This window comes from Asparagus officinalis, chromosome 4 (assembly GCF_001876935.1).
Source record: "Asparagus officinalis chromosome 4, Aspof.V1, whole genome shotgun sequence".
In the NCBI taxonomy this organism is placed as follows: domain Eukaryota; kingdom Viridiplantae; phylum Streptophyta; class Magnoliopsida; order Asparagales; family Asparagaceae; genus Asparagus; species Asparagus officinalis.
In genome coordinates this window covers 12,258,243-12,274,589 of record NC_033797.1, presented here as the reverse complement: position 1 = coordinate 12,274,589, position 16,347 = coordinate 12,258,243, and the positions used below count along the sequence as shown (strand labels likewise).

General features: G+C 37.6%; 1 protein-coding gene across 1 annotated transcript; it reads right to left on the bottom strand.

Moving 5' to 3' along the window:
• On the bottom strand, nucleotides 997-14,461 carry LOC109838195 (cysteine-rich receptor-like protein kinase 2). The gene is made up of 7 exons (XM_020406656.1): nucleotides 14,137-14,461; nucleotides 6,788-6,913; nucleotides 5,283-5,410; nucleotides 4,900-5,113; nucleotides 2,956-3,187; nucleotides 2,661-2,811; nucleotides 997-1,594 (listed from the first exon to the last, which is right to left on the bottom strand). Exons 1-7 carry the CDS (start codon nucleotides 14,459-14,461, stop codon nucleotides 1,280-1,282), a joined length of 1,491 nt encoding a protein of 496 aa, XP_020262245.1. The 3' UTR covers nucleotides 997-1,279.

Here is a 16,347-nt window from a genome sequence, read left to right as displayed (position 1 = left end):
CAAACCCGACTCATGTCTAACTAGTTTCAATAAATGAACATTGAATACAAGATATATGCCTAAGAAGTGTATAACAAGTGTTTTAAATTAAAAAGAATGTCATATAATTCTGTACATGCTTGAATAAAATGTATGCATATATTCAACGAGTGTCCATGAAGTTTCGGTATGCGCATGTGTCCTGTACAGGTAGAGCTTCATGAGAGAAGTACCCAGGTAACATTGGATGATAGCAAAGAAAAAGAGACCGCCAGCCTCTGCTCTCAAGTGTCATGATTTCCCCTAAAAATCACAAGTGGCATCACATGCCAACTGCATTGATATCGACAATATATTTTCAAAGCTTAACTAGCATGCAGTATTGTCTATTCATTGAATTTTTATGGTCAGCAGTGGTGTCTGAATTAAAACTCTTCATGTAACTACCCTACCCCCTCTGTAATACTATCCACGAAACAACTAGATCCACCTAGAAAGAAAGCTTTTCTTTTAGCAATTCTGACCTGATTAAGGTTGTGGTTATGATTTACATTACAATTACTTGTTACTTAACAGTAGAATCTGTTATTCATTCTATTCTGAGTAGTCTCTACTGAATTTTGTCTTTTAAAGAACCAATAATGCCGTATTGTATACGTCATTAGCCCAATACTTTGTAGGAACTACCCATAATAATGAACTTCCCCAATCCTTTGTAGGAACTACCCTTAGTAACGAACTTGCAAAATGAATCTGTTTATCATAAATAAAGAGATTCGTTGTTCCTGACCAAGTATCATCTTCTCAGGACACATTGCTCACAACAAAAGTCATAAGCATACATCTCCAAAAACAGTCTCAAACATCCTCAATGCCAGACCCTGTCGTCTACTAACATTTTGTAGCTATATTCCAACATAATGACCATCTAATGAAAACGTTGAGCTGATTTCTGCATGCAACACTTGTCAGTTCCAAATTCAAGCTACCACCAGTTCACAAACCATTTTGATAAACTACAGACCAAATAGCGGTCACTTCTCCAGTATATAACTAACTTCAGCAGAAAAACCATCTGCCTCATTGGATCGAAACATTCATCATGGAGAGATAATGTATGTGATACACTGTAAACTGTCTTATCAATCAGCAAATTCTCTAATTAATACATTTGCGACTCTGTGGGTGCACACACCATCCCCCTAATTCTCTATATATACACTCTTATTCACCACAGCAAGCAACATATATCTCTACTCTTGAGTATGTATAACCAGATAGCTAAATTTCATGATAATATTCACCTTGCTGAAAACTGTGTAATTGAAATAGTTGCATTGGATGCGGAAGATGAACCTGTGGAAGTGGATGTATCACCACGAACCCTGTTTGCGGCATCTATGAAGGTGGGCCTTGTGGGCTGGACAACCGGCCCAACTCTAGTCAGGAGCATCATTACCACTTCAGACATGGTTGGTCTTGCAGCCACTAACGACTGAGTGCAGAGTAGAGCTATTTCAATCACTCTCTTCACTTCATCTGGATTATATTCATCATGCTCCAAGGTTTCGTCCAGTAATCCCATCAATTCACCATTTTCGTATAATTTCCATGCCTGTTCAACCAACAAAGGAACATTAACAAAATTTAAGTCACAATGAGTTATTAGTGTAGTATTATTTACATCTTAAATGGCCAGTTAGTTAGCTGTCTAAAACCAAAATGGAACAAAGGATATCTATCAAACTACTAAAGAAGTTTCAGTTGACGTGTTAACCTGCCAACTATAATTATCTATCGCATTTAAAGCCAATAATGGTTTTTGCCCAAGCAACAAAAAGCAGAGCCAAAGCTTCTTATGTGGCATAGTTGGTTGATTATAAAGAAAGGGCATGAAGAGGAAAGATTTCACATGTTCGGATCTATGTAAGAGTTATTATATAGAAAAGGTTTCAAATGTTCACATCGATGACAGAAGCATTTAGGAAAGAGAAACTAGTCAACAGAAGAAATTTCATATTTATGTCCAGAGCAAGCTATAGCATTTTCTATCAGTCTGATGACCAACAACTAAACCAGTTCCACAATAGTAGATGCCTTATGCTTAGAAAAATATATGCCAGTGCAAAGCTTCTAATAATTTTGCTAATAAATCATAGGTTCAATGGCAAACGAACTTCCCGGGGGGGGGGCACTCTGAGGCGGTTGACACCTCGACCTAATTGACGTAAGCCCATCTATCACATACGCTGTAAGTACTCTGCTAATATGGCCCATACCATGAAACCACCAATCACAACCAAGGCTAGGTAATAATTTAAAGGTGCTTGAATCCTCGTTGAAGATTACAAAGCCATAACTTTTTTTCTTCTACATGTTTATAGAATGCTGTCAGAACTGAAACAGAAAACAGGCAATTCAGTTTTTTATGGTTCAACCATTCACAGTTGTATGTGAGAGACATCCACAAGTCCATAACTGCTTCACATTGGTTTAGTAGCGTTTATCAAAAGTCATGACAAAGTTCTAGGTTAATCAAAATTTCATTTGTTCAAACCATATGGTTCAGTTTGGTTCACCAAAACCAACAGGTGACATGGTTATGAATGAATGAGTTAGATATTAAGGTTTTTAACACAGTTAATGCAACTACTAACTAGTGTACAATAGTGAGAGAATACCCATTCAAGAAGGTACTGAGTTTCAGGTTCCAGCTTTGTGTCATTGGCTTTTCTTCCACTAATTATTTCCAAAAGAACAACTCCATAGCCATATGTATCCACCTTCTCGGATAGCTGGCCATGTAAAGCATACTCAGGTGCTGTATAACCCCTGTCAGAGGATGCGATAAATCAAAATCTGAGAAAAATTATCATATGGAATTCTAACAAAAAAGCTACGACAAACAAAAGGATGCACATCAACAAGACATTTATATGAATGACTAAACACGTAAATATTAAATTGTCAGCATACAGGGTGCCAGCAAATTTGGTGCTTAGATGACTTTGGTCGCCAGGAAGAAGCCTTGCCAGCCCAAAATCAGCAATTTTGGGCTGAAAATCATCATCAAGCAATATATTGCTAGATTTTATATCACGATGAATGACGCAGACATGGAACTCCTGATGGAGATATGCAAGTCCCCTCGCCGTGCCAACAATTACATCAAATCTTTGTTTCCAGCTGAGCCGCCCACGTCGCTCACCTGTCAAATAGGTGGTAGCATTTTATATATAAGAAGCAAGGAAAGGGTAAAATAAAAGGAAATTTGTAACACAAGATAGGAAATTATCTAATTCACAATTTAGTGGGAGTGACAGGTTATACAAATGACAACAATTGAATTAAGCTCTTCATCTGTCATACCAAGGGCAAAAACTCATGATTTTGCAGGATATGCCTAGAAAGCCCATGAATTCAACAATTACGCTTAGCTAACATCTTCTGAGGGAGGAACACCATTGAAAATTTTGTAGTTAAGCTTGCTTGGGTAGAAGCATTAGTAGGATGCATGTCATCCTTAACACTCTGCTTAGGGCGTAAAAAATGGTATATTGCAATCATCAAACACACAATATGCACTGGAAAAGGCAGGCATCACCCTGCCACTTAGATGGGGAAGACTACTCGAGTTGTAACAGAGCTTAGGTGTTCTATTACTGCTTCACATGATCTCGGATAACGTGTCAACCAAGCTTTGCTGATTAATAACCAGGTAAGGTTAGGGCATAAACTTTTGAGCTATTTTACCCGTTCAAGATTTCCATGCTAATTTTATATTAACAAAGTCTGGAGACTAAAGTCACTAAACCAAGCTTGACCCTTTTTAAACTCCCTTAGAAATCCATCCATGAATAGTTTTTTCCCACCGTCTGTTGACAACCTTTTTCTTTCTCAGAAAATTAAAAAACATGCGCAATTTCTAAAGGTCATTCTTGTGACGCAACATGATTTAGATCTCTCTAATGAACCCCAGATTAGTGCAACCTAGATTATGTTATCTAGGCGCATTATGTAATATTTTCTAAAAAAGAAAACAAAAGATCTCTGACTTAATAATTGTTTTAAATTGATTTTTGTGCAATTTACATTTTTTTCTAGTCTTTTGTTTGAGTGACTTTTGTAAGTTAATTTGGATTTTGGGATCTCAATAATTCAAAGTTAATGCCTGTTTTTTGTATGGCATGGTGGGGAAGGAAATAAGAATAGGTTACGATCTAGATAGTTCTCCTAAGATTAACTTTGGTGGTGATGTGTCAAAGAGCTTGATCCATAATAATCAAATTGTGTGAGTATCAAGAATTAATTGGATTCAGAGACTTCCAACAAAGTTGACTCAATGTAACCCCTTTGCCACCCCAGCACATGATAAGAGAAGGCTTAACAGCCAAATCAACCAATATGATCCAGGATGCTTTCTTATCAGTTCAACCAAGGGCGGAACTAGGAGGATTGGCAGCAGTTATGGGCTTTATGATTCTCCCTGAGTTGGAAAGTTCTTATTAGTTGCACATCTTAAGATGAATGATATATACCTGATACAGCCCTTCCGAAAGACAAATATTGTTAATTGACTTATTAAGTCAAAATCCTCTCATATTCTAATTAACACATGCAGCAAAATGGTTGATATTTCTTCACAAATCGAGGCAGCGTTGGCATAAATTATGCACTAAAAGATAATATGTTACTTGAGGATAAGTAAAGTAATCATGAGAGTGCATATGAAGTATAAGCTACATATAATTTATGTGTATAAAGTTTATGATTGCAAGACTAAACCATCATAAAATCATGGTAGTTTTGTAAAATTTTCCCTTCACATTAACATGGAAAATATTTTCATCTGAACTCAAAAAATAAAATGTTAAAGACAAATGATCTATAATTTGTTTTGCACAAATCGAAAATGACTACCAAATAAGAACTTGTCAAGGCTGCTATTTGCCATGTACTCATAGACAAGCAGCAAATCAGCCCCTCTGCTAGAACATCCGAGCAGCCGAACAAGGTTTCGATGGTGAACATTGCTTATAAGCCTTACTTCGCTCTGAAAATCTGCCTTAGCTCTGCTGGCTTGAGCTATTGCCAATTTCTTGACAGCAACAACGTTACCATTTTTCAATACACCCTGCGAAAAAGTGAAGTAGCTCTTGAAGGGCCAAATCTGAAAGCCAGAAAGAAATATTTCCTTCCAATTCTTTTATATAAATTAACCTGATATAAGCATCCTACCAAAAGCCGCTAAAAAAATGATATAAACATCCAGGTTGAAAACTATAGTTGACCCATCGTGGTACCTTGTATACATCACCAAAACCTCCTTCTCCCAGTTTAGTTTCATCACTAAAATTCTTAGTTGCAGATTTAAGATCCTTGTAACGGAAGTTCATGGGCCCTCGCAATTCTGTCGCCCCCAATATATTACCTGTGCAAATAATTAAATGATGTGGTTAACCAATGGATATGTAGATGACAATGAAGATTACAATGAGAAATTTAAACATAAGAGTCACACTCCAAAAGTAATTGATGCTGGCCACGTTCACACTTTCGTCTAAGATTGGCTGTGCTCGGTCTACAAGTGCATCTCTTAATTTGTTATACTTGTAGCATGATGAATGTCTATTTAGTCATGCACTTATCGTTTGTGGGGTTTAGGCATAGAGATACTGCACCTAACCATTGCTCCTGCAACTTTTGATCGCTCAAGTTGTGGTAGAGACATATATAATAGCATTTCTTCCTTTTAACTCCATTCTTTTTTATTTCTTTTTTCTTTTTGGTAAATGCATGAAGTTTTAAAATAGCATCACTTTCCTCACCAACCTACTTGTGGTTTGGTTTGCCAAAATATAGGACGGTTCCACTTTGACTTTGACATTGTCTAACCACATATTTCAGATTTCGTACTTTGAGTTGTCAATACTCCCATGTTAATGTAGACCTATATTAAAGACAGTAAGGCAACAATATGATTCTGTGAAGTTGTTTTTATGCATCTTACTGCACTTTGGGCTCTGTCATGCTGAATTAATCTCCTTGTTCTTGTGCAAAATAAGTAAATTTGAAGAGTCTACTACCCTCCTCTAGAATAAACATCAACATAAAAAAAGTTCTCTCTAAATAAGCCAAACAATAGCCTAACGAAAATCAGAATCTGAAACAAACAGAAGGTACCAAGTCAGAATGTTTTATGTTTTATATACGAGTACAACAAACACTTCACCAGAAACGAACAGTGTATATTTTTATGTTCATAAAACATTAAAAAAGACCAAATTGCTTATCCAAAACGATTTACTAATATCTCAACTTCTCCTGATAAATTGAAAGTAAAATGGCAGTAAATACTGGACCTCATAAAATAGCTGTATAAATATAAACTCGACCAGTTCTTCAAAGATTAAAATGTACTTGTCTTCACCTCTCTTTATTATTTTATTTACCCATTTGTCAACCAATGAAACAGTTATAATATTCGAGTCGGCTACTGAAACTAATACCGTATAAATCTATTCAGCCCTCATCATAGGGCATTAGTATGTCATGCAACTTCAATATTACTAAAGACCAATTCTTAGGCATCTAAGAATCATAATATACAATTAATCATGTCAAACCCAGATTTAATTTACATGCTAGTCTACTTCATTCTAGCAAGTCAAAGCACATTTGATAAACCTACCCACTAGGCCACTTCCCCTAAAATAAATTGTAGAGAATCTCAAAATGCAACTAACTGTGTGTCAAATGAAAAAAAAGGGAAGAAAAAAAAAGGAAGAGAAAGGCATGGATTCTTTACCTCTCCGATCTGGATTCAGCTTTCTGTGCTTCCTTCTCCATAGAAACAGCACAAGAGCAAGAAGCAAAAGACCACCAACTCCTCCAGCAACTCCTCCAATGATAGCCCCTTTGCTACTTGACCCCCCTAATCCAAGTTCACATACAATTCACGCAATATTAAGTACCATATTTACTTAATGCATGACACAAATTATTAGCCCAATATTAAAAAAATGGCTTAATTTTATACACATCCTCCATACTACCAGAGTGTCAGTTATACCCCTGAACTATATTAGTAATACTTACATTCCTTCAGCTTCAGACGACATTGCTTCCTAAGTCATGTTAAAAAAAGCAAATTTAGAGTCAAAGGTAACATCGTCTAAAATTCAAGGCGTAAAAGTGTTTTAACAACAAATTAGGGGTATAAGTGGCTACAACATCTCCTCAACTAAGCTAACAATTACCATATGCTTTTTAATTGCTTCCAACTATGTTCTTTACGGTGTATATTGTTGGATTTAATCTAATAAATCTATTTGTGGGCACATATGATTAATCAATGTGTATTGCTATCCTTCAGAATAACCCACTAAAGTGATCAATTAATTTGGGTTAATGAGTATTTAAATAAGTCATGGGGTTATATGTGCAGATACCAGGTTGTAATTGTGATTTGATGAGGAGCCAAATTACAAATGTACAACATCTATAAATAAGGGGTTATGGTCCCTAATCTAGGGTTACATTCTCTAATTCTCTTCACCTCTATCTAGAGAGAAAATTCGGCTAGAGAAACCCTAAGGTTAGAAGATCCAAAACTCATCTCAAGTTTCATCTATGGATTTAGGTATAAGCTTGCGCTCTTTTGATTCTTGTTAATCTCTTCGAATTAATCATGGTTTTATGGTTTTAGATCTCAAGTTTCTTATTAGATCTAACAAGTGGTATCAGAGCCACCTTTGATTAATTCTTAGGGATTTAAGTTTTAAAATTGGGTTTTTTTTATCTTAAATCTCTTATTTTTTTGATTAAGATCTGTTCTCGGATGAACAGTAACGGAAAAATTTCTGGATGAACAGTAACATAGTAAAGTTTTTTAATTTTTGGATTTTTCTTCGATTTTTTCTTGGATCTGGATCAAGAAAACTTATTTTTTTCGATTCTGGATCTGATTTTGAAATAATGGTGGCGGTTTCAGATTGAAACCCTAAGGGTTAGTGCGTGAAAACGTGCGGGAATTAAGGAGGTGATTACCTTAAATTTTGACGAAGCTGAAAGCTTCAAACGAATTTCGCGTTCGTTCTAAGGTGAGCCTCGCGCTCAAATTTATACGAACTTCGCGTTCGTTCTAAGGTGAGCATCGCGCTCAATTTAAACGAACTTCACGTTCGTTCTCAGGTTGAGTCTCGCGCTCAATTCAAACGAACTTAGCGTTCGTTCTTAGGTGAGCCTCGCGCTCAATTCAAGTTGAGCCTCGCGCTCAGTTCTCAGGTGAGCATCGCGCTCAGTTCTCAGGTGAGCCTCGCGCTCAATTTAAGTTGAGCCTCGCGCTCAATTCAAGTTGAGTCTCGTGCTCAGTTATTAGGTGAGCCTCGCGCTCAACTCAAGTCGAACCTCGCGTTCATTTTTCAAACGAACCTTGCATTTGTTCTGTGTTCATTTTTTAACGAACCTCGCGTTCGTTCTCAAGTTGAACCCTGCGTTCATTTTCAGAAGAACCTCGCGTTCGTGCTTAAGTGAGTCTTGTACTCAATACAGTCGAACCTTGTGTTCGAAGTCAAGCGAACTTCGTGTTCACTATGGTTAAGCCTCAGCTTTTCATGGGTCCACTTTGGTATACTTAATTTATTAAGTTATAAGCCCTAATTAAGCTATGAGACCCCAATTAAGTTTTTTAGAAATTCAGTTGATTTAAATTAAAACCTTTTAATTTAAATCTAATTTGGTTTTTTAATCAATTATTTAATTCAAATATTATGACACTAAGATATTAAGGTTGTCTCTCACTCTAATTGATTAATTGAAATATGAAGTTGCCAAAATAACCTCTCTTGTGTAGATTGTTCATGAGGAATGTGAGATGTTTGTGTGTATGCTTTCGTGTAAATATTTAATCGGCCCAAAGGAAGGTTAATATTTATTTAGACTGTATACACATCTGCGATGATAAGCGTGTGACAATTATAAGCTTTACATGTGAATAATGAATCGATCCAAAGATAGTTTCATTATTTGACATGAGTTATTGTCAATGTTTGATCATTGCAACAAGGTATCACTTACAAGTTAATATTACTGTCCAAAGACTTGATATTAATGTTGTGCCGGTATCTTGGATGGGGATTGTCATTATTTGTTGATTAATAATTATGGTTATTGATGTGAGCATTTTTGTTTTATTTCAGCTAATGCATCTGCTGCCACAATTTCTGCTAACATCAACTCAATTCCCATGCTAAATGGGACAAATTTCAAGGTTTGGAAAGAGAACATATTAATTGTTCTTGGCTGCATGGATCTTGACTATGCATTAAGAACTGAACAATCCCAACCTCTCAATGCGGATAGCACTCCTGAAGCAAAGAAGAAGTATGAGAAGTAGGAGCGTTCAAATCTCATGAGTCTTATGATCATTAAGCGCGGCGTTCCTGAAGCCTTCAGGGGCATAGAATCCGAAAGGATTACTAAGGCTAAAGATTTCCTTGACGAAATTAAAAAGTGTTTTACGAAAAACGATAAGGTAGAAACAAGCACGCTCTTAGCTCGCTTGATTTCAATGAAGTATAAGGGCAAAGGAAATATCAGGGAGTACATTATGGAAATGTCTCATATTGCTTCAAAGCTTAAGGCACTTAAACTCGATCTTTTATTGGTGCATCTGGTTTTGTTGTCTCTTCCTGCACAATTCAATCAGTTTAAGGTCAGTTATAACTGCCAAAAGGAGAAATGGACTCTAAATGAGCTCATTTCATACTGTGTGCAAGAAAAAGACAGCTTAAAGCAAGATAAGACAGAAAGTGCTCATTTGACCTATGCCTCTAAGAATAAGGACAAGAAAAGAAAGAATGATAATGAAGCTGCTAAGGGTCCAGTTCAGAAGAAACAACATAAGGATAATCAGGGTTGTTTCTTCTGTAACAAGCCTGAACACGTAAAGAAGGATTGTACAAAATATCACGCTTGACGTGCTAATAAGGGTATGTTCCTTACTTTGATCTGTTCTGAGGTTAATTTAGCTTCAGTACCTAGAAACACTTGGTGGTTAGACTCTGGTGCTACTACTCACATAAGTGTTTCTATGCAAGATTGCCTGAGCTACCGAAAGCCAAGTGATGTTGAAAGACACATTTTTGTGGACGACGGACAATCGGTAGATGTGGAAGCAATTGGACACTTTAGGTTGTTGTTAGAAACTGGTTCTTATTTGGATTTAAAAGATACTTTTGTAGTACTATCTTTTAGACGGAATTTAATTTTTGTTTCTGTATTGGACAAATCAAGTTATTCTTGTTCATTTGGAAACAGTCAATTCAGTTTATCTTTTAATTCAAATGTTGTGGGAACCGGTTACTTGAGTACTTATGACAACCTATATTTGCTTGATACAATTGCTTCTTATAATGAATCCTTACATGTGGAATCACGTGGTACTAAGTGTAAATTAAATAAGAAAAATTCGGCGACATTATGGCATAAGCGCTTAGGTCATATCTCAAAAGGTAGAGTTGAGCGTCTTGTGTCTGATGACATTTTGGATTCCCTTGATTTTTCAGACTTCGACGTATGTGTTGAATGTATCAAGGGGAAACAGACCAAAGTTAAGAGATTAGGTGCCAACAGATCTTCGGATGTCTTAGAATTGATATATACGGATATTTGTGGGCCATTCCCTACGGAATCCTGAAATGGTCAATAATATTTTATATCATTCATAGACGATTACTCACGTTATGAGTACATATATCTCATTCATGAAAAATCTGAGTCTCTGGACATGTTCAAAGCCTATAAAGCTGAAGTTGAGAATCAACTCAACAGAAGAATTAAAACCGTTAGATCTGATCGTGGTGGTGAGTACTACGGCAGATATGATGGTTCAGGTGAACAATGTTCAGGACCATTTGCTAGATACCTAGAGGAATACGGTATCGTCCCACAGTACACCTTGTCGGGTTCACCTAGCATGAATGGTGTAGCTGAAAGACGAAACATGACTCTTAAGGATATGGTAAGAAGTATGAACGAAACATGACTCTTAAGGATATGGTAAGAAGTATGATTGCTCATTCTTCTTTACCAGAGTCACTCTGAGGAGAAGCAATTGCTCATTCTTCTTTACCAGAGTCACTCTGAGGAGAAGCACTTAAGACAGCAGCTTACATTCTGAACGGAGTACCAAGTAAAGCAGTTGCTAAAACACCTTATGAGCTTTGAATTGATCGAAAGCTCAGTTTAAAGCATTTACATATTTGGAGATGTCCAGCTGAGGCAAGGTCTTACAGGCCAAATGAAAAGAAATTGGACTCCAAAACAGTTAGCAGCTACTTTATTGGGTACTCTGAACGCTCTAGGGGCTATAAGTTTTATGATCCCACACTAAGGAATATTTTTGAGACGAGAACAGCAACATTCTTTGAGGATGTTGAGTTTGGGGGAGAAATAAGGTTAGAGACATTAGTTTTGAGGAAGAATTGGCTTCAGATCCAATCCATATAGTTACTTTTGACAATATTCAGGTTCCTATACCTGTTGTTGCTCAAGAAGTAAATCTGGAACCTCAAGATGATAATGTTGAACAACTCCCTGTTCCAGAAGAACAAACTCAACAACCTCAAGAACCAGTGCCATTAAGGAGATCCACGAGAGAAAGGAGAAATGTTATTTCGGATGATTATATTGTATTTCTTCAAGAACATAAGGAAAGTAGTGGAATGTTGGAAGATGATCCAATCAACTTCTCTCAGGCCATGAAAAGTTTTAACTCTCAACAGTGGATTGATGCCATGAATGAAGAGTACAAATCTATGCAAGACAATAAGGTTTGGGTACTTGTCCCATTACCAGAAGGTGCAAAACCAATTGGTTGTAAATGGATTTTTAAAACCAAACGGGATACAAATGGCAATGTGGAGAGGTATAAGGCACGTCTTGTAGCTAAAGGCTATACTCAAAAGGAAGGCATTGATTATACAGAGACTTTCTCTCCGGTTTCATTGAAAGACTCTTTCAGAACAATCATGGCACTTGTTGCTCATTATGATCTTGAGTTACATCAGATAGATGTTAAGGCTGCATTTCTCAATGAAGACATTGATGAGATGATTTATATGGTACAACCAGAAAACTTTGTGTTAGGAGACCCAAAGAATATGGTCTGCAAATTTAAAGAAATCCATCTATGGACTCAAGCAAGCTCCTCGTCAATGATATCATAAGTTTTAACAAATAATTATCTCGTTCGGTTTTGAGATGAACATTGTTGATGACTGTGTATATCACAAGTTCAGTAAGAGTAAGTATATCTTTCTGGTTCTGTATGTCGATGATATATTGCTTGTCACTAATGATATAGACATGTTGCACGAAACCAAGAGATTTCTATCAAAAAATTTTGAGATGAAAGATCTTGGAGACGCCTCTTTTATATTAGGAATCCAAATACATCGAGATCGCTCTCGGGGTGTTCTTAGATTATCACAAAAGAGCTATATCGATAAGGTACTTAAAAGATTTGGCATGCAAGACTGCAGATCAGAAGACACCCCTGTGGCTAAAGGAGACAAGTTTAGTCTCAATCAATGTCCTAAAGGTAACCTTAAAATTCAGAAAATACAGAAGATTTCTTATGCTTCGGCTGTAAGAAGTCTAATGTATGCTCAGGTATGTACGCGTCCGGATATTGCGTACATTGTTGGGATGTTAGGCAGATACTTAAGCAATCCTGGTATGGATCATTGGATAGCAGTCAAAAGGGTTATGAGGTATCTTCAGAAAATAAAAGATTATATGCTCACATACAGAAAATCAGAACAGCTGGAGATCATTGGGTACTCTGATTCTGATTTTGCTGGATGCCAAGATAGCAGAAAATCTACATCAGACTACATTTATATGTTAGCAGGAAGAGCTATATCATGAAAAAATGTCAAACAAACACTTGTAGCTTCCTCCACTATGACAACAGAATTTGTAGCTTACTATGAGGCATCCAATCAGGGAATATGGCTACGAAATTTTGTCACGGAACTGCGTATTCTGAAAAATATGGAAAGACCACTAAGGTTATATTGTGACAATAAATCTGCAGTAATGTATTCCAATAACAACAGGAGCTCAACTAAGTCAAAACATATTGACATTAAGTTCCTGGTTGTGAAAGAAAGGGTACAGAGTGGACAAAAATCTATATAGCACATTGTGACAAACTCCATGATAGCTTGATCCTCTTACTAAGGGATTGCCACCCAGGGTCTTTCATGAACATACTGCTCATATGGGTGTGGTATTATTTGAGGATATCATGATTTAGTGGGAGTTTGTAATTGTGATGCTTTATGTTTGGTTGTATTATCTGATCAGAATAAAGTATTCAGTTAAGATACTCTGTTATATTATGTTTGGTTTTGACCTCACTAAAGGAGGACCAGTTAAAAATAGACATGTATTGATCACATTGCATGTAATTTTCATGCTGCACATCCATGATTGATCTATGTCGTTTGATTGTATTGGTATATGTGACCATTGATGGGTCGAGTCACGATAAATGTGACGAAGACCGCTTTGATCCTATATTGATATAGTCAATGGACGAGATTGTTCGGAAATACCTTTTCAGTGATAGTAGTTTTTGAGCTCATAAGGTTATACACAATTTAAGGAATCATATGGTGCCCAAGTGAAAGATTGTTGGATTTAATCTAATAAATCTATTTGTGGGTACATATGATTAATCAATGTGTATTGTTATCCTTCAGGATAACCCACTAAAGTGATCAATTAATTTGGGTTAATGGGTATTTAAATAAGTCATGGGGTTATATATGCAGATACCAGGTTATAATTGTGATTTGATGAGGGCCAAATTGTAAATGTACAATATCTATAAATAAGGGGTTATAGTCCTTAATCTAGGGTTACATTCTCTAATTCTCTTCACCCCCATCTAGAGAGAAAATTCGGCTAGAGAAACCCTAAGGTTAGAAGATCCAAAACTCATCTCAAGTTTTATCTATGGATTCAGGTATAAGCTTCCGCTCTTTTGATTCTTGTTAATCTCTTCGAATTAATCATGGCTTTATGGTTTTAGATCTCAAGTTTCTTATTAGATCTAACATATACAATTCTGATGATTTGTTGTACCTAGTGATGCCAAGAGAGCCTCAAGATCCACAGTCTGATACTTGCCGAAAAAGTCGGCACTAGAATACCTCATGAAACACCCAGCATCATAAGCTCTCCCATCGGAATCCGGGGGGCACCCGTTCACATTAGCATACGCCACCGCCAAGCAATCCGCACAGCCGCTCTCGCTCACCGTCCTCGCGCACTGCGCCACCGCATAAACCCCTCCCCTCTCCGCCGCCGCGAAAAAACCCTCAACTTTGCTCGTAACAACACTCAAATCCCTCGTCAAACCATCAGCTAGGGTTTTGAAATTGGGGGAACTGCTCGGCTTGGTGCGCATTTGCTGCAGTGTCCCGCCGTTGCCGAGGGACGGTGGCCTTGTCGAAGAAGCGGGTGACTCTTAGCGGCAGCGAAGCAAGCCGTACGACGCATTGACGCGCCGGCGCCGCTTTGGAGGCGGCCCGCAAGATCGGATCTTTTGGCGGCGGCACGGCCGAAGCAGCAGGAGGCAGATCGCGAGAGGGAGAGGTAGCCGGCGCGGCAGCAGAAGAGGAAAGATAGAGAGGGCGGGCGGTCGACCGATGGCGAAGACGAGAGGAGGAGTGAGCTGGGACTCGAGGCCTCTCTGCACGGAAGGTGGAGTTAGGTCTGAGGGGAACGAGGAGGCGCGTTGCTGGCGTTGTACTTGGCTTGCAGCCGCTGCTTGACGCGGGCAGTCGTGTTGGGGCGTCGCCGGCAGGCCGAGGCGGAGGAGGAGGAGGAGAAGGAGGAGGGGTGCTTTGGGAAGGAGTCCGGGCTGGAGGAGGGGCATTTTGGGAAAGGGTTTGGGTGGAGGAGGGGGACAATGGAGGCATGGTGGGTATTATGGGAATGGGGGAGAGGGTGACGACGGGAGAGGATGAGGGGATGGAGATGTGAAGAATTTTTTATGGTCTTTTTCTATCGGATGTTTTTAATGCTTTGAATGGAAAATTTATTACGGCCGCCGGCAAGAGAGTTTGACTTCCGTTTTTTATATGTGGGTGTGTGTTTCTTAAAATATTTTTAAAGAAAAGTTCTGTTTGGTGTGGACTACAGAAAATCGGTAAAAGACTTTCAATTTTGGACAAATTTTCAAAACCCCTTTTTCAAAAATATTTCTAAAAAGCGACATGTTTTAACAATATTATCAAAACCGACATAGTTTCAGCCATCAGGCTGAAACTGGGTCGGTTTTGACGAAAGAATTTCCCAAACTTCACCGGACTTGAAGTCCCGTGAAGTTTAACAGACGTTTAATTAAGCTGCTAAACTTTACGGGACTTCAAGTTCCATGAAATTCATTTCAGCTCTGAAGTTGTTTTGAACTATGAATCTTCACGGGACTTGAGTCCTGTGAAGTTTAGCAGTTTTGTTAAATGGCTACTAAACTTTACGGGATTTTAAGTCACGCGAAGTTTCATATTTTTTTTATCAAAACCGATCTAGCTTCAGCCCGACGGCTGAAACTAGATCGGTTTTGACGAATATTGTTGAAACGAGTCGTTTTTTGGGAATATTTTTATAAATAAAACTGTTTTGAAAATTTATCATTTGTCTAATCATTGACTTTTAGAGCCAGAACTTTTCTTTAAAAATTGGGACTTTCAATTTTTTAAGAAAAGACAATAGAAAATTGGGACTTTAACTTCATGCCCCTCGACATCCTCTAAATCTTGGTAGGGGATTTGGGATAATATAAATTGGGTTATTTCGCATTATTAGTATCCAAAAACTTCATGCTTTAAAGTTCAGCCCCCACACCGTTAAATGGTTTGAATTAGTCCCCCAAATCTTTATATTTTGAAAATCGTCCTTAGGTGGTTAAAGCACTATAATATAAATCAGTGGCGGACCCACCCTTGTTCAAAGTGGTTCACTTGAACCACCTCATACAAAAATTCTCTATAGCCTAGTGGTATTGCAGTTGGTAACATTTTGTAAGAGGTCTGGAGTTCAAACCATCCAGCCTTCGAAAATTTCTCTTTTAGGCTTCTTTCCTTTTACCTCCCCTCTATTCTTCTTCTTCTTCTTCTTCTTCTTCTTTTCCTTTCATTTTATCCCTTTGTTCTGTCTACCTCTTTAAGGCCTTCTATAAATATTTTTGTTTCTTATATATATAAGTCAAATCATTGTTTAAAAATGATTGTTTTTCTCTTTAATAACCATTCCTTCATTTTTTTTCCCACCTGCTATTATTTGAGAAAA

Coding starts and splice junctions, on each gene's coding strand:
- LOC109838195 (XM_020406656.1), bottom strand. CDS start 14,461: ATGCGCACCAAGCCGAGCAGTTCCCCCAATTTCAAAACCCTAGCTGAT. Junction 6,914..14,136: donor GGCTCTCTTGGCATCACTAG/GTACAACAAATC, acceptor AACTTGGATTAG/GGGGGTCAAGTAGCAAAGGG. Junction 3,188..4,899: donor CCTTGACAAGTTCTTATTTG/GTAGTCATTTTC, acceptor CCTATTTGACAG/GTGAGCGACGTGGGCGGCTC.